This window comes from Tiliqua scincoides, chromosome 8 (genome assembly GCF_035046505.1).
Source record: "Tiliqua scincoides isolate rTilSci1 chromosome 8, rTilSci1.hap2, whole genome shotgun sequence".
In the NCBI taxonomy this organism is placed as follows: domain Eukaryota; kingdom Metazoa; phylum Chordata; class Lepidosauria; order Squamata; family Scincidae; genus Tiliqua; species Tiliqua scincoides.
This window is the reverse complement of record NC_089828.1, coordinates 35,752,326-35,779,042: the sequence shown is the minus strand read 5'-3', so window position 1 is coordinate 35,779,042 and position 26,717 is coordinate 35,752,326. Positions and strand designations below refer to the sequence as shown.

General features: G+C 45.3%; 1 protein-coding gene across 1 annotated transcript in view; it reads right to left on the bottom strand.

Annotated features, from left to right (window-relative positions):
* The window catches only part of EFNA2 (ephrin A2), a 199,853-nt gene that overhangs the window by 10,063 nt on the left and 163,073 nt on the right, over window positions 1-26,717 (bottom strand). Inside the window, exon 2 of the mRNA XM_066636234.1 lies at window positions 15,056-15,348. Coding sequence (XP_066492331.1) covers window positions 15,056-15,348 — 293 coding nt within the window. The remainder of the gene's footprint in view (window positions 1-15,055; window positions 15,349-26,717) is intronic.

Below are 26,717 nucleotides of genomic sequence, written 5' to 3'. Positions count from 1 at the left end.
CTAAACTGTGAGTCTAGACTTTCCCAGTTTGCATTTTGACTCTGCCATGAACTCACAAAGTGGCCTTCAGCAAGCCACTTCCTCTTGACTTCAGTCTTTTCTCATCTGTAGAATATGGTATAATAATATGTACTCATGTTACATTGTCGTTGTAAGGACAACATCATCACAATGCATGTGAAGTGCTTTGCCCACTTGCTAGAACTGCATACTATTTCTTTCATTCTGTTCCTTTCTTGTTTTGGAATTTCACACTGCTCCTGTATGCTCCACTCCTGAATTCCAGTTTAGCTGGAAGAATTTCTAAAATTAATTCCAGAACTGGAGTGTATGTAGTTGGCTAGAGCTTTCGGTTCCTTCTGTTCTTTTGCATCTTCCTCCCATTCCGGCTGTATTACCAGCCTGCATGCATAAACCACTGCAAAAAAGCAACAGCAAAAAAGTGGTCTATAAGACTGCATCAACATTCTTTTCCTGCATTGTTTTACTGATGTTCACATGTGCTCCTGGAAGGAAACACCATATCAAAAGAACCTGCAAAAAAAAAAAAAAATCCTGCAAGAAAAGCAATCTGGATATCTTTTTGGCAGTGTTTTACTGATGCACACACCCACTTTTGCACATTGCTAAAACACTACACAGAAGAGCATTGTTCATATGATTACTTAAAGACTGCCTTTTGGTCACTGTGTGCATAGCTAATGCGCATATGTGCATAGGTGGTGTAGAGGGTGAGAAAAGAGTCAAGGGAATGTAAGGAAAGGAAAGCTGTGGCATAGTGGTGTACAAAGGTCATTTGGCACTTGGGGCCCATAAATTTTTGGCACCCTCCCCATGACAATATTTTTTTTCAGTAACAGCCAGAGAAGAAGCGCAGAAGATATTTGAACTTATATAAAATGCAGTGAACATTAGTGATCATAACCCAAGACAGGGAAGGAATGCCTATCAAGATAAAATGCAGTGGGCTTGTGATCTATCATACATACAGAAGCAGTTTGTTGTAATACAGAACTGGTACATATGTACCTTAATGAAGAATATGTTTGGTTTCTTGCAAGAAGCTATTAATTCCCAGTGGTAATCCCAGTGTAATCCACTTTTTGTTATGTAAGGCAGTTGTGTTTTCCATTTCTGATTTTTTGGCTATAACTTTTGATAGAATACAGATATTTCAACATAGTTTGTTTCATTGCATTCTGCATGAAATTTTGCATCTAATGATATATAACATGATGGTATTATTCAAAAATACCAAGATTTTAAAAATTGCAAAGCAGCCTCTGTCACCCCCCTGCAGCTTGGCATCCAGGGTCCTCGACCCCCGGCCCCCTATTTGTACAGCACTGTTGTGGCAAACTATGCATGCATCAACTTCAAGTTAGGAATTTAATAAATGGAGGAATGGGGAATTCCTAATCTTAGAGGTGTTCTTAATTTATTTTTTTTTAGATTTTGTTTTTCCCAAGAAAAGACCTCTGCAGAAAGTGGTGTTGTGTGTTTTATTCCAAGGGTGTATTTTTATAAATTATAATTATACATTACAATCGCTTTAAAGTGTACTAGGTAGGTGGTGTATGTAGTATATTGTCAGCGGCATACACCCCTAATCTCTTTTTTCAGATTTCTCAGTTTATTTTTTTTAATTTATTTTTATTTGCAGATTTTGGAGTCTTTTTTGTGAAAAGTGGAGTGGAGAAAGTGGAGAAAGTGATAACCACAAAAGCACCTCTACTACTTCTGCAGTATCACTTTGTAAGCAAGACCAGGTAATTTGGAAAATCCAAATTCCAGAATAAATTTGGTTGGGAATAAAAAACAAAAGAAAAAAACAAAAAGACAAGAAAACTCTGTTTGACACGAACATGGGTTTTTCCTGCAAACTGGTTGGCAGTTGCTTGGACCCAGCAGCACATGTGCCCATTGCTGTTTGACCCCCAGTTGTTCCCAGCCCCTGCTAAGAGGCTTAAAGATCTCTTAGGTGCCCTCCCAACACCCTGAGCTGACAGCTACCTCCTCCTCCTCTTAAAAGCCCAGCTTTGATCAGCCCTCCCTGCCTGAAATGGGTGTCAAAAGTTGTCCGACCCCCAGGCGGGACACTTTTCCAGCCCAAATATCCTTTGAAGCATTCGGATTTCCCCCAATAAAAACCTGCCAGACCAAATGATACGCTTTGGAAGGCCTTCTTCGTCAGAGCAGGCGTGAGGCACATTGAGAGATGGAAGGGGAAGAAGGTTTTGTTCAACAGAGAAGGGGGGATAGGGTTGTAATTAAAAGCGGGGGTGGGTGGGTGGGTGGGAAAGCCTTGGGGCATGAAATCGTCCAGATTAGGATGGACGGTTAGGCTGAGAAAGGGCGGGGAAGGGGTTGGGGGGGAAGGAAGGGGGTGAGATTGGACAAAGTGGATTTTTAGGCTGCCCTGAAACAGATCAGATTTGACAGTCCAGTTCCAAGCTGGGCAGGGAACATCCTGTTTCAAGAGAAAAGGCCGAAGCTTCTTTTCCTCGGGTCATCCCAAATGAATGTTAAAGCCACATTCAAACACCGATTATACTGATATTTCTCCAGGGGGCTGTAGTTCGAAGTACAGACACCTCCACCCCTTTGCTCCCGTCCCATCCATTCCGCAATTCCCGAATTGCTTTTGTTTGTTTGTTTAAGAAAAAAAAAATTGGCTGCATCATGGAAAAGAAAAGAACGCGGGTTTCTCCACACCAACCAATTCTTTTCACTTGGCATGTGTCCTGCAGATGCCGACCAACCCAAATGTTTTTGTGCACAAGCGACACATTTGCTTAATGTGCTTTACATTTTTCAGTTACACATTTTTGTTTGCAACTTGCATTTCTCCAGAAAATGACAGAAAATTCTGGAGAGGAGGCAGTCTTTCATGGAGTCTGTGTCTTAGAGATTGATGGCATTTTGCAACAGGCTCCCTTAGAGCATTTTGAAGAAGGCCAACAAGGCTAATGCCCCAATACTCTCTCCCACACCAGCCTGCTCAGCATAGCAGTGCCAACAGAACACATGCTGCATCTTATGGTGATGGTGGGGAGGTGACCAGACAGCCCTGGAAAGGTAAGTAAACACTGTTTATATATGTCCCCATCAGCTGCCTGGCTGCCAATAGGTCTTCGTGGACCTTCAGGGGGCATGTCTGGCTGGGAAAATGGGAACAGTATCCTGACATGCAAGGGCCAAGATCCATTCCTTCCCATCCTCAAACACCCCCCTCTCCTCCCCCCTCCCCCCCATTTCCCCACTGCCACCTTGCCTGCTGCAGTGTGACCTGGGTTATCTATTGGCACATGCTCAGGGCCTCTGTAGCTTTGCACAGGCAGTCCTGCAGCACACAACAGTGACATGCCTTTTGCAGCAGTGGATCATGAGATCCACCGCTATAAGCTTGGATTGGATCGGATTGAGCTGCCAGTATGTTTATTGGGAAGGGTATTCCATCAAAACCAACAGAACGTTCTTCAGATAAAAATATGTCTAAGACATCTGGGTTAACGTAACATGAACAGTTAATTTTCTTTCAGAAATGTAATGTGCAGAACAGTGTCCACCCCCATTCACTTTGCCTGTTCTGTTCTTTGGGGGAGGGGGTGTCATTGAGGAAGGAGTAGGAAGGCCTTCAAATATCTAATCTCTAAGTAGCAGCATTATCCCTATTCCCCTGGGGGCCGGGGATAAGAATAAGCCCTCAGTTTGGCTGTACTGGTCGTAAGAGGTGACTAAACAGCCACCGGGTAGATGGGACTCGTTAGCCTGGGAAGGCAGCTCATCTGAGAGAAGGAAAACTCTGATCCCAAACCTCCACTGCCTTGTGGCTACATCCAGTTATGGAAAAGGCTTCAGGAGTCAACCTCGAGGCAAAATCCGGACCCGGAGTCCCTGAGGCAGTTCATAGCTGAACACAGTCACGTTCTGGCAACTCCTGCGACGCCGCTGGAACCAACCGTATTGGCCTCTGCCTTTCCATTGGACCATTTCAGTGACGTGGAGAGGGGGGATTTGCTGCATGGGTAACAGTCTATCCTCCATATCTACTTTACTCAGGCTTCATGCACTGGAGAGGACACTGTTCCAGAACCACTATTCAGAGCATGATACCATAGTCTTCCAAGACTGAAGGATGCCAACACAAGTAGCAGCAGATACCCCAAAAGCAAATCCAGCACAGTCCTCATAGACTGCTTCTAGGGTGCAATCCTAACCAGGTCTACTCAGAAGAAAGTCTTGTTTTGTTCAGTGGGTCTTACTCTCAGGAAAGTGTGGTTAGTATTGCAGCCCAAGTCAGACAAAAATCTCTCTCCTGTTGCTTGCTTCTTGTTCACAGATCACATTCATATACACATACCTAGAGATATCAGTGCTTTCTGGCCCCTGCCTCTGGTAAATACTGGTTGTGTGTGTTGTGTGAGGTGAACCATCATTCTGCAATGTTCATCTGACCGTCTAGGATCCTTGGAGTTAAAACTCTAAGGGCGCAATCCTGAACTGCTCTTGGGCTGGTGCAAATCCCTTGTGCTGGCCTGGGAGGGTCGCAAATGTTCTGTAAAGCACGTTTGCACCTCCATTCAAGTTGGGGAGGCCAGTGCAAAGACAGGAGGCTGGTGCAAGGGAGCTGGAGGCAGGGCCAGGATCCTAGCCCCGTTCCTGGGCAGCCTGGGCCAGCCCCAGGCTGCTCAGATATGTGCCACCTCTATAGGTGGCTGCTGTGGTGTTACCCGGGGCAAGGGGAAGTATTTCCCCTTGCCCCAGGCTAGCCTGCAGTCAGCCCCAAACTTGCACTGGATACAGTGCAGGCCCATTGGCCTGCCTGTTCCAGCGCAAGTTAGGACTGCACTGCCCATGTGGCGGTAGTGTCTACATGTTGCCCCACCCAGATGTAGCTGTGGCTGTTCCAGTGCAAGTTAGGATTGTGCTCCCATGTGGTGGTAGTGTCTACATGTTTCCCCCTCCCCAGATAGAGCTGTGGCTCTGCTTTGATGTGGAAGGTTTAAGCCCTGACATCTCAGGGAATCAGTCTGGGAAGGATCTGCCTGCCTTCTTACTGCCATCAAACTCAAAGTACTAGGTTAGTTAAGAGAAAGAACTGATTCAGTCTAAGGGAGCAATTCCAGGAGCTGACTGAGCCAGCACAAGTCCCCAGCACCACCTCCTGAGTGTCGCAAATGTGCCATAAGGCATGTTTGTGCCAACTTGGGAAGTTGGCGGCGCCAGCGCAGAAGCCAGTGCAGAAGCCCATACTGGCTCAGAAGAGCTGTATCCAGCCCCAGAGCTGGTTGGACCAAGAAAGTTTCAGCTGGGCAGCACAGGCTGGCAGGAGGGTGGAACGGAGGCAGGGAGGGGGAGTTTCTGGGTAGGAGAGAGCAGAATGGGAAGTGGATCAGGCCCGGGAGGGAGTGGAATTGTCAGTGGCAGCAGGTGCCAAATCCTAACCCCCACTGCTGGCCCAAGCAGCCTTACCTTGGCTGCTTGGATTTACGCTAGCAATTTCACTGTCGCAGATCCGACCAGCCCCATAGGAGTAGCTGGGACTCGACATAGGGCAAGGGTAAAAATACCCCCTTACCCCAAGGTGACCTCCAGTTGCCTCCTAACCTGCACCGGGTACAGCGCAGGCACTGTGGCCTACTTGTTCCTAGTAGCAAGTGAACATTAAGGCACCCTGCAGCATGCCTGATGTGGTATCCTGTATAGCAGGGGTGCTCAATAGGTGGATCGCGATCGACTGGTAGATCGCGAGGCAAAATGAGTAGATCGCGGAGCCCTGTCTCTCCAAACTGTTAATATGTCAGTTTCGTCTAGTGACTAGACGAAACTGACATATTTAGCTGACACTAAACTGACACTGAAACTGACACTTTAGCTGCTCTTCAGGCATGCAGCAACAAAACTGACGAAACTGACTAGACTCCAGCAGGGGCTCCATACATTAAAGGGGGTGTCTGTCAAACGCTTCCTTCCCCCCTGGTAGATCTCCGGGCCTTGCTGGGTTTCAAAGTAGCTATCGAACCAAAAAAGTGTGAGCACCCCTGCTGTATAGAAATGCAGGAGTACGAAAAGGTGTTTGTATTGGTAAGAGGTAAAACAGGCACATCCTTCAAACATTCCCAGGAGAACATGTTCCTGTAGCGCGGGCTCGCCTCTTGGCACTGCAGTCCAAAGGCAGCTGTTCCCAGGGCTTTTCAATATTGTCCCAAGTAGCTTGCTGAGATATTGATAGCCTACAATGTGAGGGCTTCGGCTTAATTTCCCTCCCTTCCCATCACTTCAGATCCCCCTCCTGAACAAGAAGGCAAACAATGTCCCAATGATGTCACCTTTCACGGGGCCTGAGGAGCATTTCTCAATGAGAGCCATTGAGAAGAGAAAACCCCAATCTGCATAGCCCCACCCCTTCATTTGCATATCCCACTGGGGTTTTTCTTCAGCGTGTGACAAAACCCTCACTAGAAACTATTATATATATATATGATTTTAAAAAAATAAAATTTTCTACTGCTTTTGGTTCCTTTCATTCTTTTGCGTCTCCGCTATAAGAACAGGCCCTAAGTTTGGCTGTACTTGTTGTAAGAGGCGACCAAACAGCCACCAGGTAGATGGGACTCGTCAGCCTGGGAAGGCAGCTCATCTGAGAGAAGGAAAACTCTGATCCCAAACCTCCACTGCCTTGTGGCTATATCCAGTTATGGAAAAGGCTTCAGGAGTCACTGTGTATCACAACATCAAGATTGTTTCAGTGCTCTTTTATTGATGCACACATGTGCTCCTGAGTGCTGGTAAAACACCAGACCAAAAATAATCTTGATATGATCATACATATTATTGTTTCAATTATTTTTTGGCAGCATTTTATAAATACACTCACATGTGCGTCTCATGAAGAGAAAATTACTGAATGTATGTATGATTGCTTCAAGATTGCTTTTGTGCAGTGTTTTACACACAAAAGATCATGCACATTGGTAACATGGGGAAGATATGCATGGAGGGGGAGAACTGGAAGCTGCAGCAAACTGTAAATGCAACATTCAGAAAAACATTCTGTAGAGAAAAACTCTACAACATTCAGAAAAAAAAAATGAAACAACAGGGACTCTTAACAGAGAATTTTCTCATTTCAGAAATGAGATTAGGTAATTCAGAGATTGGAAATTTAGAGAGAAATTTGGATGAGGATAATTCTGGAAACATCTCTAACTAGATCTTGTATTCCAGCCTGTTGACCTTCTCTATTACTGCTTCTCTATAACATTTCTGATGGAAAAATGAAGCCCTGCTTTCCTTGATGTGGTTGCGACTTTCCTTTGGCTCCTTTTAGTTTAACAATCCCCCACCCTTGTCGCAGCTCATCTCCAACTGAGAAATAAGCACCTAGCGTCCTTGGTCATTTGGCCTTCCTTTGCTTTCAGCCACCAATCATTTTTTAAAATATAATCAGTCGCATTTTAAATTGAGCAGAACTCAGTTGTTGCTCCACTTTGACTAAGGGTTGTTTTTTAAGGGAGTAAAGGCAGGAATGGTGGAGCTAAGACACACTGACAGAGATTCTGCAAATTGAAAAGAAAGACACCTCAATCTGGCATTGAAAAAAGAAGAAAATAAATCTGATGTTTGCATAAAGATTCACCTGGCAGGAAAATGCTTCCTTTTCAATAGAGGAATACCACAAATGTTCTCCTGAAGCAATGCACAACAATCAACAAGATCTTTTATTTTTCCCATGGAAAGATTTCTCCATGCAAGGAATCCTTATTCTGTTTTAAAAGTTCTGGTATTTCAAGAATGAGTGCCTCTGAGTTAGTGCAGAGTTCCTCCCCCTATAAAGAAAATACTTTTTTTTTAAATATGGCCTAGGATTTCAGTACCTTTGAACACGTACAGAAGGACGTACATTTATGAAATGGATTATAGCAGTATGCAAGGAAAAAATGTTGTGCATCAGTTTCGGCACAAAAAATCTAATTCATGTTGATATTCATTTGTTAAAATCTGAAGTTTTTGACATCACCAATGCCTCCACTTTCACTCCGCCATTCATTTTCTTGATATGACAGGGGAAGTTATCGTGTAGAAGGGTAGGGCAGTGAATCATCCCCCCCCCCATGTAAAAGTGTGTACAAAGTATCCTTGGCAGTTTGTGGCAGACTGTGGCAAACCTTGCTTTTGTGGCAGTGGCTGTTCTCCCCCCCCCACAATGCCCCAGATGGTGCATCAATTCCAGGAATTGTGGGGGGGGGGGGAACCAGAAGTTTCCAGAAGGAAGCTGTGGGAAGGAAATCTGACATTCCTTTTCTACTGCATGTCCCTGGAAATGAAATGCAGAAGTCCCACACTTCTGGGTTTCACAGTAGCATACAATGAGCACAGGAAGAGTTTTAATGGGGTTTTTTGTAGACCAGCTGGCAGACCTGAGTCCAGGGCTGGCCTTAGGTGCGGCAGGGACCAAATGGAAACATTTTTTTCCGGGGCCCCAGATTCACAGTCAAGGATTGTAGAATCTTAGATATAAATAAAATGTATTATAGACTTTGGGCACAAACCTAACCAGGTCTACTCAGAAGTAAGTCCTATTGTGTTCAATGGAACCAGTGGTGTAGCTAAGGAGGTGCAGGGGGTAGCAGTTGCACCAGGCATCAAACTTTAGGGGGGGCAACAAGCTGAACTTGACACTAGTGACCAAAATTGTGAAAATCTTGATATGATTGAATAATACCATCATGTTATATATCATTGGAAAGGTAATTTAATGCAGAGAGTGATGAAGCAAATGGCACTGGAATATCTGTTTTCTATCAAAAGTTATGGCCAATTAACCAGAACATGAAAAAACAAGTGACTTGTGGAACAAAAAGTGGATTTGCTTAACTCCAAACTGACCTATGAGACTGTTTGTTCTGAGTGCCAATGAGATGTTGTTATGATTCAGCATGGAACAAATGACTTTTTATTTGTTTACTTAATTAAATTTGAATTTGTCATGCAGGGGGGAGACAAAATCTTCTTGGTTGCAGATAGATGCCTTAGCTATGCCACTAACCGAGGGGAGGCAGCAGAGCAAGTGGGTGGTGAGCTGCTGAGGGGAGGACGTGGACCTCCCAACCTGCACTTTTTATAAAGCCTGGGTGTGATGTCACTTCCAGTTGTGACATCACTGCCGGGGCAACATTTTGAGATTGGCACCGGGGTACACTATCATTAGCTACGCCGCTGAATGGGACTTACACCCAGGAAAGTGAGATTAGGACTGCAGCTTTTATATCTCTGGTAGAATGGAAAGCAATCAAAAAGTACGCTTAAAAAGTGCATGTGAGTTAATGGACCAAATAGATCTAAGTACATTTTTATATAAAATTGCATACTAGATTATCCTAGTGTGGGGCTCCCTGAGTTGCAGGGTCCAGTTGGAAGCAATTGGTCCAGCTGGCTTAGACAGTTCTGCCTGAGACAGCATCAGGCCGTGTTCTTGCTGCCAGTCCTTGAAAAATGGCAGAGGGTGAATCCAGTACTGAGATGGAGCCCAGTAGGAAAAGAGCAGAGCGTAACAGCAGCCCCCAAATGGCCTGAGATGAACCTTTGCTGTCCGGCCACTTGGGAAAAAAGGAACAAAGCTTAAGGGACATTTTGGGAGGCAGATTGCTTTATGAAACGTTTTATGAAACCGAAACGTTTTATGTCCTTCTGGTGGAAGCCCTGCCTCCGCAGCTAATGAGTCCTGCCCTGTCCCCCCAAAATCCACTGAAAGCTCCCCCCTCTTTTTATGACAAGTGGAAAATGGGGCAGCCAAAGGGGGAGCCTTTCAACACAGCACCCTCCCTGATCCCTTTTCCCTTCTAAATGGCAACTGGAGCTGTCACAGAGTTGCTGGCGTCCCAAAAAGCCACTGCTTAACCTTGACCTAGAACCATGGCGTGCAAACAGGACCCTCATCTCAATGCCTGGAAGGTTAATGGAATTCCAATTTGCAAGCTATAGAAGGAGGTAATGCTTGTTCTTTCATGTCTGCTAAATACGGTTCCCTCAAAGAGGCGTAATTTCTAATGTTCCACATGACACGAATTCTAACTGGCTTAGCCGTGATGAGTTTCACTATTTACTCCTGTGTAATCTCTCCCTAACGACATTAAAAATAAAAAAAAAGACGGGGGGGGGAGAGAGAGAGTAGTAAATGTAGTTATTTTACAAGTGACATTTTACACAGGCAGAGGGGAAGAGAGAGAAAATGGTAATTTAATATAGATAAAAGGAACAAATTAAGAGGGTTGAAAACAGATGCTTTAGAGCAGGAGAGGAAAAATATTACGAAAGATAAGTCTGCCTGTTCGTTCCCGGCCTATGAGAGATGGGTTGCAGGCGCAGAGTGCTTTGGGGTCGTGGATTTTAATTAATATTGTTATTATTAGTATTTTAACATTTCTTTATTGATTGGGGAAAAAAAATTGGAAGAAGTTTCTGATTCCTCAGATGCTTTCTGCCAGGCTGGAGCGGGTTTTCTATGATGTGAAGTTTTCACTCCCTAATGTTGACCTTGAAATGAACAACAAGGAGGACACCAGGCTTTGCTTGCTCTGGGCCCTGCTGAAGTCAAATTGCTGCGGTCTGGAGAGAGCTGTGATCTGCTTCACAAGGGTGTTGCGAGGGAAAGCAAATATAAATGAGGTGGAGCACTTTGGGGGGATGGTCACTTTTTTCTGGTCTTGCTCTTCCACCTTCTGGATTGCTATATTTTTTCCAGAACTGCTCCTCTGCCTCAGCCCAAAATATTGAAATGTGTTGGAGGGTGGGGGTGGCTACCCCATGTCAATTACTTTCATGCCTGGAAAGAGAGTGGGGGAGGAGGAGGTGAAGCAGTGGAGGTTAGCAGCGGAGATGAGTGCTCCTCAGCCAATCAGCTGAGGACTCAATCCTATGCAGTGCGCGCCACTGTCGTAAATGTGCCATGAGGCACATTTGTGGGGCTTAGTGCTGGCCAAGCACCAGAGTTAGCCCAGCGCTAGCAGGCTAGCACCAGGGAATAGCCGGTGTTCCACCGCTTCGCAGTCATCTGAACCGCCGGGTGCAAGAGGTAAATGGGGGCATGGGGGAGGTGTGAAGGAGGCATTCCAGGGTGGGCAGAGGGTGGGGGGAGCTGTGGTGAGGGGAGGGAGCAGGTTGGGTGGAGGTTAGGACCAGAAGAGCTCAGCTCCACCGGATCCTGAGCTCCATGTGCGGCCTGTTACGGAGATCTTTGATTCTGTGCCAGCCCAAGCATTGCCACAGAATCAAGTAGCCCCAATTCAGGGCAACTTTCCTAACCTGGGGGAAGGGGACATTCATCCCCTTCTTGTGAGGAGCTGGCGCCGGCTGCCCGGTTGCGTGTTGGATGCCATGGCAGCCATTTTTCAGCGCTGTGGCAGCCCCACGCTTCGGGCAGCTGAGGATTGGGCTGTGAGGCAACCATCTCAGTTGGCCTTGTAGATGAGCCAGCCTAGCCTAGATCAGTTATGTGAGACCTGCAGTCAGGGTGTTCAGGACATATACTTGCTCATGTTCAGTTGGTGGCTGTGCCTCTGCTTCCATGCAGGCACACACACATGCAAACATGTGCGCATAGACACAAACACATCAATGCTGCAGGTGGGAGCAAAGCTGCAACATTTGGGCTGGCAGCATTGGTGTGTTTGTGCCTAGGAAAAGGTGTGACTCAGAGCAACCAGAGGGCTAGACTAGAGGTTTTGCTTCCAGACCTTATTTTGCCCTCCTTTGTGATAGGGACTTGGTGAAAGAGTCAAACCTGGAAAAATGACAGCTACAACTTATGCGCACTAAAACTCCAACAGGGTATCTCCCAATGGCAAAACAGGGACAGGGATCATCCAGGGCATGTTCAAAAAGGCTGACTAGCTTGAGCCAGGTGTGGTCACTGAGCAGAAACAGGGTTCCATGTGGATCCCCCATGAGTGAGCATTTATAGCAGGGATCTCCTGGGCTTTTGAATTTGCAGATAAGCTGAGTGCTTTTACATCCTTTTCATGGAAAGATACAGGCCACACTCAGAGCTTGTATGGAAAAACATCATGTGTGAAACAGGACTTGGTCCCCAACAGAGGTAGAATTTCCCCTCCTCCCCATACACACACTTTAAAAAAAGAAAAGAAAATCAAGATAAACGAAGACTCTTAAATCAGGGACTTCTTAATGGGTGGTCTGGGAAACTAATTTCAAGCATTTGATTATTTTTCCTCACCGGTAGCACAGTAGGCCAGAGACCTCGGCGGGAGGCCTGAGTTCAAATCATTTACAAGCCAAAACATGGTCTGGGAACAGAATTTTCCTTAATGTTCCTGCCCCTCAGCCCTCCCCCCGCTTTGGAAGAGAAAATGATGGGCCACTGAGGGGTTTCTCTCTCTCTCTCTCTCTCTCTCTGCCTCATATTGGTTTATTTTTATTATTTTCTCAGAATGTGGGCCCAGCTGGGTACCTGGACGTCCTAAATTCTCAAGTCACCAATGGAGGTTAAATAGAGTCATTTGTGCTAATTAAACCAGGTCCCCATGATTGCCTGGGTTAGGATTGACAGTGTAATCAGGACAGTGAATCAGCTACATAGGGGAAAGGTGAAATGGAATTGGCACTGCCCCCCCTCCCCCGCACAATTATCCCATGCCACAGGAGAATCTGTAAGGATCCAAAAGGACTGATATCTTCTACTCTTGGGGAACAGCATCACCTTTGTGGTTCCCAAGGAAACTTAGTGGCAAGAGGTTCAGGGAATGGAAAAGGAAACTCTTTTCCCCATATTTCATCCATTGCCACAGGATAATGTGAAGGCTGCTGGCTTTAAAAAAATCTCTTCATTATGTGTTTACCCCACCCTTCTTCCAAGGGTGGCATATTTGAGGTTCCGCCTGCCACCTTGATCCTTAAAGCAATTCTGTAAGGTAGACAAGGCAGAAAGAGAATGAGACTAGTTGAGGGCTGCTCTGTCTCAGAACGCACAAATAGCATAAGTAGCCATATCAGTCCACTGTGGGGTAACACTTTTCTTAGAACCAACTAAAATGTCACAAAGTAGGGAGCAAGCTGTGGAGTGCCAAAGAACTGGCTGGCTGCTGAGCATTCAGCTTGAAGAACGGTTTTGGAAAAAAGTAACATTTGCACACTGCTTTGTGACATTTTAGTAAATCCTGATAACATTATTATTCTACAGTAGCTTGTAGATTTTTTCCCCCTAATGGACCAAGATCTGCTACTATTGGTAGCGTAGCTAGAGGGGGTGCAAAGCACTAAGTTTTGCAGGTGGCTCACTGAGCTGTGCAAGTGGCCCCTCCCCCTCCTCTTCAGAGCCATTCTGAACAGCTAGCAAAATGGAGGCGAAAGCCATCGCCTGGAATGGCTCCAAAAGGGAGGGGCCGCCAGCTACAAAACGTAGTGCTTTGCACCCCCTCAAGCTACACTACTGGCTGCTATTGTGTGCTTTGAAACAGAAAGGGTGACCCTGCAATAGTCATATTCTCTCTCAGTTGTGCTTACCTCACAACTTTGTTGTTGGAATTGGTGGAGAAGGAACTTCAGGGCCACCACCCTGGCCTTCTTGGAAGAAGGGAAGAATAAACATGCCATGAATAAATGACTTCTAAACCTAGGAGCCCTTGTGATATCCTGTGATCATGGGTCCTGTGAGATAAAAGGTGTTAAAAAGGCAAGAAAGACCTTCCTTTTCTATGTCCTGAATCTTCTGCTATTAACAGCACAATCCTATACATCAGTGGATTTCACATATTTAGCACCAGGACCTACTTTAAGAATGAAAATCTGTCAGGACCCACTGGAAGTGACATCATCAAGAAGGAAAATTTTTCACAATACTAGGCTGCAATCCTGCCCACACTTACCCAGGAGTAAGTCCCATTGACTATCATTGTTAAAAGAATATGCATAGTAGCTTGTTAAAAGTACAGGTCTGTAACATTTCCCCAAATGCAGTCACATGCCCGGGTAGCATCAAGTCTAATATATTAAAAATAAAATATTGAAATGAATGGGGACCTACCTGAAATTGGCTCGCGACCCACCTGGTGGGTCCCAACCCACAGTTTGAGAAACACTGCAATACAAGTTTTTTGAGAAGCAAGTCCCATTTTGGTCAGTGGAGCTTGAATTACCTGGAAGCATATTTAGGATTTAGGATTTTAGGTTTAGGATTGCAGCCTTGGTTTTCCTTATAACCATAAGGCTTTTTGGGGGAAGCATTGTAAACTGTGGGGTTAGGCCAAAATCCTTCAGGACAGAGTAAGTGATGAATTCAAACAAATGAGTTATATCCCTAAATTAAACTGAATTATATCCCTGTTCCCTTTGGTAGTTCTTTTTTGCCCTTTGTTGTGTGAATAGAGCCTTGACAATCAACCTATTTCATATCCAATAAGGTAGCAGTTCTCAAACTTTTGGTCTCTGGAGTCTTTTAAATTCCTAAACAGAGTCTCTGGAAACTCTGGCGGTGATGCCAGAGCACTGGCGTATATACAGTGATGCAGCACTAAGCAGATAGTGGCCACTTATGGTGTGCTCATGGAGCCCCTAGATGGCTCTCAGGGGACCTCAGGGCTCTTACGAGCAAGCTTCAAGAAATGCTGAACAAGGTATCTATTGCCAATAGCAATACTCATGTAGAATTGCCATGCCCGCAGTGCAGCCATTTTCAACCACTGTGCCATGGTACAGTAGTGTGGTGCAGATGGTCTGCAGGTGTGCCACAGGATTTGGGGGGAGGGTCATTTATTAGTAGGGGCATTGGGGGATTGAGCCCCCCACCTACAGCATGGTACGCATTGTCAATTGTCAAAAAACTGATGGTGTGCCTTGACAATTTTAGTATCTTGTCAATGTGTGGTGAGATGAAAAAGGTTGAAAATCACTGCCCTAGTGTATCTACCCATAAGTCTTTGCAGCTCTGTTTTGCATACTGCCCCACCCTTGTTTAATGGTAGCTTTCAAATGGGAGTTTCCCTACACTGGTTCTCAACCCCTGAAAGGCAAGTGACTGGTGGTTCTCAATACTCACAGATGTAGTAATACTCGTGGCCTGGCCGAAACTCAAAACCCAGCGAGAAAGGGGTGAAGAGTTGGAACTTCTCTGAGAATTTCAGGGGCCCATTGGGCGAATCAGGCCTGTTGCACTCCCAGCGTTTGAAGCCATTTTGCCGATGGTCACAGGAATCATGGCCTTCATAGTTCACCATGTAGAGGATGTACCGTTCCATGCGCTCCACAGGGAATGGGATCTCATAGTGTGGGCAGTAGATATCCAAGTAGTCATTGATGCTCACCTCCACTGTGTAGTCGCCCTGATGGAACCTGCAGAGGATGACACAAGAGCAAAATGGAGGTTAAGCAACAGGACCCATTAGAAAAGATTGGACAGGAATTGGGCTTGCTGTCTGTCAAATGACTGGCAATAGGTCCCCCAAAGCTGCAGACACTGTCTTACTGGGAAGTTAATACTGCCACACTGTAACATCTCATTAAATAATTTTCTGTCTCAAATTTTGGGTGTCAAGCAAAATTCAGCAGGATGGAAACCAGGAGTGATTTCAGATAGAGATTCAGAAAACATCTAAGAAACATCCACGACAACTCTCTGCTAATTGGAGACAGGTGGCTGTGATTTTTCCCTTTAAATGTCTTTTATGCTGCCTCTTTCATGGTGGTAGAAATGATATAGTGTGGAGTTCTTCAAAGTGACCAGTTCCCACTGGCTGCCATGAATTTTTCCCTAGAATACTCAGGAAACAATGCAATATCATATGGAATTATTCTGATGGGGGCTTCTTGGCGGAAAAATGGCAGTTGCCATTAGGCTGAGAAATGTCTTAAGAATGAGTTCACCCTCTCCCTTGGCAAATCCCCTCAAATTGGTCCCCCGGCTGGGAATGAGGTAGAAAAAACAGGATGCATTTTGGACCAGTCTTAAGTCACACTATTGTTGAGACAAAATCCTGGTGTAAAATTTGCAGATAGCAGCAAAGATTTTCCTAGCGCATGTGCGGAAAGAGCCTTTGGTTCCTGGGATTAAAGGTTGGTTACTAAGACTTTAGGATTTTGAAGTGATACTAAAGATCACGCATTATGTTCAGATGAGAGAGAAAAAGACTCAGACTGATATCTTTCAAAGAAGATAGACTGCATAAACTTTTGAAACCTACATACGTGGGTACTGTATATGATTTTGATAAAGCAATACAGGATATTCAAAATATGCTTGTGCTTATATTTTATGTTATATAACATATAATATACAAAAACAACAAAATAAGTACATCATATTCATTTAGATTGTTCGTCATAATAATGCTTGAATTGCATTGAAAATTGATATAAAAATATTTCAGTTCTCATTCATCTCATTTATCCTTATAAATTCCAAGAACTCATTTATAAAATGTTTTTGGAATATAAGCATGGCAGAAACAGCAAAAGAAGTCATCTTTTCATTTACTTGCCAGTTTCTGTTAGCCAGGAAATTTTTTAAAGGGATATTTCTTGATCTTTTCAATCAAGAAAAAAGAAGAGAAACTGGACTAGTGAAATCCATGGGTCCCCTTTCTAGGACAGGAAATAGAGCTGAAAGGAATATTTGCAAATATTTGAAGAAAGCCAAATTTATCATTCATATTCCTTATGCAGCATTACAAATTTGGATGTGTGTATAACGCATTAGAATACAATACTCTACTTGAAAATGTTATTTAGGCGTGGGCATCTTTTGATTATTTTCATAGGATTCAAATGTAGTGAGTGAATTTTCCCTGTTCTGGGCCCGATCCTATCCAACTTTCCAGCACTGATGCAGCCGCAATGCAGCCCTGAAATAAAGGAACAAACGTTCCCTTACCATGATGAGTCCTTGGTGACTGTCCCTGCACAGCAGGATGCAGCACATGTCCCATTGGCATAGCTGCATCTGTGCTGGAAGGTTGGATAGGATTGGGTCCTCTGTCACTGTAATGTTCTAGAAGCCTTCTCTGTTCAGCTTTACTTATTTCCAGTTTATGCAGGAAACGGTTTTCAGTTGATTCTAGAATTGGAGCATGTGCTGTTTACTGAAGTTCCCATTTCCATTTGTTCATTTGCATCTTGTATTCCTTCTCAATAGTGCCAATGTACGTCAATACGCACATGCACACAGAGGAAGCACCACAAAAATGCAACCTTGGTGTGAATGTGTGTATGAAGCACATGTGCTCCTGAACATTGGTAAAACACCACACAAAGATAATCTTGAAATCATAGATAAGATCACATCAAGACTGCCTGTGCATCTACTGCCTGATGATACCACCTTGCAAGTGAAGGTCTTCCACCCCATGTTTCCCAATCTTTCTTTCTTTCTTTCTTTCTTTCTTTCTTTCTTTCTTTCTTTCTTTCTTTCTTTCTTTCTTTCTTTCTTTCTTTCTTTCTTTCTTTCTTTCTTTCTCCATCTCATCTTCTCTCTCTTTTCTTTTTCTTCTTATTTCAGTCTTTTTGAGGAGGAAGAGTGGATGGGGAAATTGAACAACAGAAGTTATATGGGTAAAGGGCTGCTACATGGCAGTTGGGCAAGGGAAGTCAGGGATTGATACCCACTGTTTGTATATTTTTTGGGTATATGTATGTTTAAGGAAGAAAAGGGAAAACCTAATAAACTTCTGATAATGATAATTTTGGAGGCCTCTCTAGAAACCACATAACCCCAGCCTCCCACCCTTTTTAGCCTACCAGACCCCACTCTTGCTAGCTTAGAAACTCCAAAAGTTCTTTCGATTCCCAGCTGCAATTATAGCAGAACAGCTTTTACCAGGCTAACACCACCAGCTAGAGACAAAATCCAGCGCGGCCTAACCCATCTTCCCTCCAACCACGTGCTTCCCCTAATCTTCCCTCTTCCCATTAACTTTACAAGATTAAACTGAGCACCTCTTAAAATTAATAAATTGGTGACAGTAGGTGATTAGAAGCGGGGGGGAGGAAGCCTCATTCTTTGACAACGTATCATCAGCCCCCTCAGGTATTATATTCAGAGGCACACTTCAATCCTATAGCAATTTTTACATTTTTTGGGATAGATTATCTAAGAGATTAGGGGATTAGCAAAACTAGGAAGAGCACACGGTAGTACCTGGGCTTTTCTCGGTATGCGCTGCAGTCCTTAAGACACCATCACCAATTGCTTTCTCAGTCCACCCTTTTATGTGCCTCTCAGCTTCTGGCAGGACCCCCTTTCTGGAAACGATTTCAACTAGCCTGTCCTGCCTATAATCTCATCTCACATCTTGGCCAGATGATGCAGTCGGATCATCACACTGGAAACAGCCCAACTCTGCAATGTTCTAGATTCTTCTCTCCTGGAAAGGCACTGTTTCCATCATGGGAGGGACCCCTCTGGAACATGGCACCCTCTCTCCCAACGCATCCTTCCGTCGACCAGTCCTGTCCTGTCCCTTGCTTTTCATCACCTCTCTCATTCCCCTCCCTTCCTCCCTCCATTAATGAATTCTCCCTTCACTCTGCTCCCACCAGATTCTTGACCCAACTGTTGCCTTCACAGGAGGGTGTCTGCCAACTTCCTTTTCTTTTTTTGTCCAGAATGTTTTCAAGAGAGAGCGACAGCTAACAAGACTCCCCTCAGAGAATTGCCCTTTTTTTCTTCCCTCCACCCGGGTCCCTTTTCTATAACAGGGTCCCATGTTTTGCTGTCACTTACTTTTGAGGTGACAGGGGAAGGAGGGAGTCAGGAGTGGAATGTGAAGGCAGATACACTAGAAACACGATCGAGCCATGGGGATGTCCAAATGGCAAAGACCCATTACTCCTGGTTGAGTTCTTCAGAATGAAGAGCAGGAGCACCGAAAGCAAGCATGAAAAGAATGAAGAATCACACTCTCCTGCTGTTGTTTTACTTGCATCTCCACCCCACACCTTACTGATTCTGATTCAGTGGGCCATGGTATACCTTCGTCACTTGATGACTTCATCACTTGATGACTTGGTCTAAACAGTATTTTTGCTAAGAATGCATTTGCAGACATGGTAACTGTGATGACCTTAGCCATAGTTTCTGCTATTCTAAACAATGTATGTTGAGGTGTGGGCTTATGTGCGTGTTTCTGTGGTTAAGAGTGAAGTCTCTCAGAAGGTTCTTTCTTTTTGCAGTCTGTATCCCATCACACATCAGTGATGTTTCTAAAAGAAGTTGTAAATCTTCCCCTGTGTTTGCTTTTTCTAGAAACAGCATCCCTATACCCTTCCTATGGTGTGAGATTAAAGGGAATCAGTTGCTGACAACCATAGAGAAATATACACCTATATAGTCTCTGTGTACTCCATCTCTTGAGCAACGAAACCAACTTTGATGGTGGAAAAATGGAATCAACTGTGATGACAGACAAGAATGCCCAGAATGCTCCTTTATAATGCTCACTGAAATAATTGCATGGAAACTGCACATGATAATCCAGTCAAATAACCCAAACACCACACCAATTATTAGGTAACCATGGGGCAAGTGTAACGTTCAAACACAGTTGAAGAGATTCAGATGTAAATTCAAACTTCTGCAGCTCAAACCTCAGCCCTGCCGTGAACTCACTAGGTGACTTTGAGCAAACCATTCCCCCTTAGTCTTCCCCATCTGCAATATGCAGATAATATTTATTTTGCCTAATTGTTGCAAGGGTAAATGCACATGAAATGATTTGCACAATCAAAAAGTGCTATCCAAATACTGTTACTACTACTACTACTACTACTACTACTACGACGACGACGACGACGACGACGACTATTGCAAGGCTTTTGTGAAGGAGCCATTACAGTCCTAACATTATAAAAATAACTTCTGCAAACGAATCCTTCATATGATCACCTTCCCTGCACATATAACATGTCGGAGAGGAAAGTGGGGTGATAACACTAACCCCACACTGATGTCCATGTGTTTAGTGGAATAACGTATGTCAAGGGTGCTAATGAGTTCTGTGTGGCTCCAGAGCACGTATACTTCCATCCTAAACGTCTGCCTGACTCTCTCTCCTTCCCCTACCTCCTGCGTGTCCATGCTTCCCTCCCCCCAAGATGTGTATGCAGGGATGGGCGGGGAAAAACTCTGTGGGCCTCCCATTCTGTCAAGAGGGGAAATGCATTACCTTTCACAATACATACATACATAAGCCCCAGCAAACAGATCTATAACTCTCCAAGAGCCGTTTCCCTGCCCGGCAGAAGACGTGGCCGCATCTCCATTTAAATGGATCCGGCTGTAGAGACAAGCTTCCCACTGTGATGAGAAGTGGCAATTGAGCACAGTGGGGCGGGCTGGTTTCTCCCAGATCCTTGGCCCACCGACAAGACAAATGCGCACTGCTGTGTGTGTAATGCAACCACCACGGGGAAGGAGCGAGAGAATGCGAATGCATACGTGCTGGTGGGGAGGACAGCCAACACCTCTCTAATGCACCCACAGCACAGCTCAGAGAGGCTGACATTGATCTGGGCACATGAGGTTCAGATCTCACCTCTGCTGTGGGACCACTGGCCCTCAGTCTGGATCAAAATGCTGCCCCCCAGGAGCACCAGCACCAGCACCAGGAGGCTCATTTGTAGGCTCATGGTGTATCTTCACAGAGGGGCTACAGCTCAGGAGTTCAACCCATGCTTTAATTGTAAAAGGTCACAGGAAGTTGCTTTAAACTGACCCAGACTATTGGTCCATCTAATTTAATATTGTCAGCACAAACTGACAGCAACTCTCCAGGGTTTGCATCAGGGGTCTTTCCCAGCCCTACAAAGGATCGGATACAGCCAAGGATCGAATCTGAGGACTCCTGTATGCAAAGCGGTGCTCCCCCACTGAACTATATCCCCATCCTCCAAACTCCCTGGTTCAGTCATTGGTGTCTGCCTGAAACCCTGGCACACGGGTGTCAAACTCATTTCAAATAGTGAGCCAAATAGAATTCATGGTACCTGCTGAGGTTTGGAAGTGACATCTTTAAGCAGGAAGGGATGTCATTAAGCAGATGATGACCAGAAATAAGCACTTTGTTCTCAGATAGGAACTCGTTAACTGCAAATGACGGAGGAAACAATGTACAAAATCTTGATCTTCTTTTCAAGATATGAGAGAGCTCAATTATCATGCAGGCCACCTTTCAGCAGTGCCCCTTCCGCCGGGGCTTCACGTCACAGTTCAGCAGCTGAGAGATGGTCTGCAAAGTGATACCTTGGCAGAAGCAGCGCTGCTGAAAGGGATGCCCACATGATAATTGGGCTATCCCAGTGTCTCAGCAGAGTCTCCCTCTCATCCCTCTTGGTCTCTTCCTTCCCCTGCAGCATTCCTTGCCTTCTGAAGCCTCCTTCTTTCTCTCCCTTCCAGAGTCTTGGCAGAAGAGGTGCTGCTGAAAGTGTGGAGCTGGAAGAGCCCAGCTGCAACAGAGGCAGAACTTCCAGAGGCCGCTCCACCCAGTCTGCATGCCTTATGTTTGACACCCCTGCCCTGGAGAGTTGTTGCCAGTCAGTTACGCATACCCTTCGGGGAGATAAAGCAGGGTAGAAATTTAATAAATGAAATAAATATTGAATTAGATGGACCAGTGGTCTGATTCAAGCAAAGGTAGCTTCTGTCAGGAACATCCATAGCTCAGTGATGGAGCTGCTTTGCATGCAGAATTTTCAATCCCTGGCACCCCAAGGTAGGGCTGGAAAGACCCCTGTCGGAATCCCTGGAGAACTTGCCTATCAAATCCCAGAATCCCAAACTTGCCTATCAAAGTAGGCAAGTCTGTATGTACTGATGGTCTTGCTCTGCGTAAGGCAGCTCTATATACCTAAAAATAATTAGCGGAGAGATTTACTAAAAGCAAGCGGTGCTGGAACTTAAGTCAACATGGGTGTCTTTGTGTCGTCTTTACTGGGAAGGCTGTTCCGTTAAGCAGACCCAAAGATGAGGTTTCTTAGTGATGAGGAACCAGCACATTGCACATACTCAAAGGCACCCTGGTCTTGGCAGAATCCCAGGCTATACCTCAGGTTTCAAAGTCCACAAGAGTCTGGTGTTATGGTCAGTTTTAAAGTCTCTGAACAATCAGGAGAATTCTTCTGCCATGGTTATAGCTAGACCGCCCCCTTACTCCCCCTCCCGCCCCAGATCTCAACACTCCCAGCTTCTGCCCTCTTATGATATCATTACTCAGGGCTGCCTGAGAGCACTGCAGCATTTATTGTTCTCTGGGGGAAAGGGGGCTTGCTACATCTTCTTCAAGCTCTCAGTGCCTCATGTTGCCATTAGGATCCCACTCATCAGAAGCTCTCAAAGTCTTGAAACACCAAGAGGCGTGATCAGAGAGGCTGGGGGAGAGATGGGCTGGAGGCTCTGTGCTTCCAGTCATGTTCACAGAACATGCAGTGTGCTTTGCCAGGATGCATCGAGAGGCACAAGCACATGCCACTGTGTCTGTTTAATGCAGAGCAACCAAGCTGAGACAGTAGCCAATGTCAGACACTGCAATGTGTGAACTCTGGGTAAGGCCAGGAGGATGGAGCTTGGGCAGATGAGGCTCAATCTTGGTAGAACCAGTGGGAGCAGAATCGGAAAGAGGAGGTCCCCCCCTTTGGTGTTCCTTTATCATTTCAGAATTTTACACTTTGCAATATTCCACTTGGCAACTGCACCCTGCTTGTGTCCTTCCCAGAGGCAACCACCTGGCACCCACCGGCAGGCCTGGCAATAGCACATGCCCATTGGGAGGAGTGACCCACAATGCCACAATCAGTGTTGTTCCTGGGGATTCAGTGTGGGAAAAGTTGGTAGCCCCACCCTGCACTGGCAGCTTTCATTTCCCCCCCACAAGTCATTCAACTTAGCATCAACGCAGGACGTCTGTGAGGAAAAATGGTGTCTGCTGTCTGTGCTGGGCACCATTTTTCCCCACAGTGCCCCACGATGACATTTATGCCAGAGGCATTATGGACCAAAATGGCAACCAGCAAAGCAAGCAAAATAGAGTCATTAGCACTGCTGCTGCCCTGCAGGAGAGAGCTGTTCCTTTCTGCCCAGCTTGAGGGCTTCCTGGAGGCATTTGCTTGGCCACTGCTGGATAGAGAGCTGCAACTCAGCTGGAAACAGCACCCGCTGCTCTCTAGGAGCACTGAGCGACTGCAGCAGTTAATGGAACCTCCATGTACAAAGGCAATCTACCCCTGGAATCAAGATGCTGGGGGAACAGACAACGAAAGGGCCGTCCTTTTAATGCTTTTGACTTCTCCAGAGGCATCCAGCTGGACACTGCTGGAAAGAAGATTGCTGCCTTAGGTGGAGACTCAGCAGGGCAGTTCTTATATTCTTTAAAAAGAAAAAAAGCCACTGGGAAACCATCTAAAACCTATTAAGCAAATGTGCATGATTTCCTTAATTTAATTAATTAATTTAATTTAATTAAGAGAATCTGCCTGGTTTCACTCGTTTTGCATAATTTATTCTCTCATTTGTACTCTTTTTGTGGAATTCAACATGCTTCTGCTTGTTCTGGGGAGAAGGAAGTGGCTAAGCCAGTTGGCTGCTGATGCGCTCCTCTCCTAACCCCTGAAAACAGCATTACTAGTTTCTATCTACTTTTCCTCCCATGAGGCAAAGTTCCCTCTATTTAATCCTCACAGCAATCCTGTGAGGTAGGTTTGGCTGACCAGAGTGTAGGATCCAAGGTCACCCAGCTCACAGCTGAGCCTATTCCATTTCCACATCAGGAAGAATGGGATTTTAAAGGAGTGGAGCCACACTGGACCCCACCTCTTTATTTCTCCACTTTTCAACCTCTGTAACAGGAATGTCAGTTTGAGTCCCATTTCCATCTGACAACCACCAAGTTGTGGCCCCTCTTTCAGATCACTCCTTGCCCCCCACCTCCACTCCCAACTCATGCTACAATTTGCAAACTGGCATTGAGCAGAAAGGACCTCGCCACAGAAGCCAATTTCATTTCATTTTTCTTGTTAATTGGCATAGTTTGCATACCAGTTTTGAATCTTTTGGGTGCCAAAAGACTGGACTTGGAGCAGATCAGGAAGCTGTTTTGTGTGTTTTTGTTTTTTTAAAAGATTTTTCTCCCTCAAACGCCAACAGCTCAATCTTTGAGTATCACAGTATGAGTTTCTCAAGGAGTCTTTAAGTGGCTGCACACCTCATTACTTGCTTCATAAGCACCCGGATCACACAGGGAAATAAACTAATTAATGCAAAGGGGTTTTGTCTTTGTGTGTGTGTGTGTTTCTGCCCTCCATTTTCCCTAATCCGTTGCGCCAACCCTGCTCCCGGCAAGGTAACTTTTGAAAATGTAAAACGACAATCGCCTTCCAAAAAAGAGAGCAAACCGTTCACTCTTAGAAACAAATACCTTTGTTGCTCTAAAAATGCAAATGTGATCATAATTGTAACAACAAAAATACCCTCCCCTCTCCCTGAAGAGAATTAATTGATTCATATTCTATATATTTTTAAGGGACAGCTCTTACACTCAAGCAAAGCGATTAAAACAAAAATGAAAGGATACACAGGCCTCGGAGGGAACAGTATGACTGATAATAATTACATGTTTGAAAAACAGGTGGCATGCACTAGAACCCCCAAATCAAAGCCGACCCAGCCCACCTGGAGTTTCCTCTGTTTTCCCCCTTTTTGCAGTGCTAACAAATTTTGTCAGAGGAAGAGTGTGCTAGATGCTGTCTCTGAATCTGTTTGCAAGCAGTTTGGATGGGATAGGCGTACCTGTGTGCGATGGGTTTTGGAGGAGAGGATACTGGTTTCTTCACATACCTTTTTTTTTTTAGAGGACACCTATGGACCATATACACACAGGCTCCTATTGGACAGCGCCTGTGACATCTTGCATGACACATAATTCCACCTCCCTGCTATTTAGTGACCCTAATGTCAGCACCAAAGAAGGGATTTGCATGAGTTTTTCCCTTTCTTGGGAGGGGGAGGGATTGGGATCAAGGCCATGGAACAAGTTCTGCGACATAGGGAGAAGAAGAGGAAAGAGCCCTGAACTCTTGCATAGGGGCTGCAGGCAATGTCTGGCCTGTAAACCTCATTTAAAATACAAAGAGTTTACACCCCATTAGCCAAGACACTGCTGCCTTCAAGGAGAATGAGAGATCTCCAGTTCACACACTTTTTCTCAACAAGGTGCCAAGCCCTGAAATTCAGCAGAAGCTGAGAGGGGGAGGGCCTGGGGAGCAGGGAGGAGGAGCAGGGAGGCTCTTCAATTGAACTAAATCTGTGGCTGTCACACAATGGCCTGTCTGTTGTCAGCCTCAATATCCCAGCTGCGAGATATGGGCTATACAAGCCCCAAAAGATTGTTATCAGCCAGTTATCTGCCTGCTACACTGAAACGCAATCCAGGTCCGGGATGTTGTTCAGTGCATGAATAGAGTCCAGGGGAGAGCTGCAACATCGGTGGGAAATATTCAGAAGCTCAATGTGTTATTTATCTTGTGCCAGGAAGTGGGGACTGGGGTCATATGTGTGTGTTGGAGAGAGGAGGCAGGCAGAGGGTAGGGGGGAAACAGAGCAATCTTAATGAGTATCGTCTTAGTGTATCTGTGTGGGCTGTGCCCCCAGGATGCAAAAACCAGAGACAAGGCCTCTTCTGCTAAACTACAGTAGGGCAGGCAGAAGGTAGGTCCAGATCTACTACTGGGTGATTTGGTTTTCAGCAGAGGTTTTCTGATTACCAGCGCAGAGCCTTATGCATGCGGTTTAGAGCAGCTGTTGGTTCCTTCAGTCCATTCATTCATGTCTTGTCCTTTTAGTGGTGCAAACATGTCCACTGATAAAAACACAGTGCAAACAAACAAGAAAAAAGCAATCTTGAGATGATCGTATGTATAATTGCACAGTTATACATTATTCTGCTTGTTTCCCTTTGCTCAGGAGCACATGTGGCACAAGGGAATTTAGATGCAACCCACATCTGGACTCATGCCCAGATTGCTTTTTTGTGGGGTTTTATCAGTGCACATATGCACACTGGTAACAAGGGAGGGGAGATGTAAATGAACTGTAAATTCTGTAGCAAACAATGCAAAGTCCAAATTTAGAATTAATTTTAAAAATTCTGTGAGTGGAACTGGAATTCAGGGCAGAGCAAATTTCCAAAACAAGAAAAGATTATGGAAGGTGGGTTGGGGAATCTGTCCATCACATTCCACAGCTCTGAGGCTTCACTGTACCCTTAGCGTAACCAGACACAGCAGAGAACAGTGTGCCTATGCCTTTAATCACTGTATAGAAGAGGTATTTTTGCTGGCGCAGCTCAACACGGAAGGGTTTAAAAAGCTACACCTCTTCTATACAATGGTTAAAGGTATAGGCACACTGTCCTCCATTGTACTGGGTCACCCTGCCTTAACTCCCCATCTTGCAACTCTCTCTTTCCTTCAACAGTTCAGCCAGACTCTACCTTTGCTCTTGGTTCTGCTTTCATCACTTCTGTGCCTCCTCTTCTCCTGCTGATTCCTCCACTCACCTTTTCCCCAAGCCCCTGATTCCACCCCCTCCTTCCCTTCCCCACCCCCTTCATCCACCCTGCCTCTTAGGAAGCTGAAACTATTTCCTTCTAGCCCTGGCATCTATTGAGCACCCCTGTTTCTGAGTACCCTCCCCCCCCCCGCTGCATTTCTGCCAACAG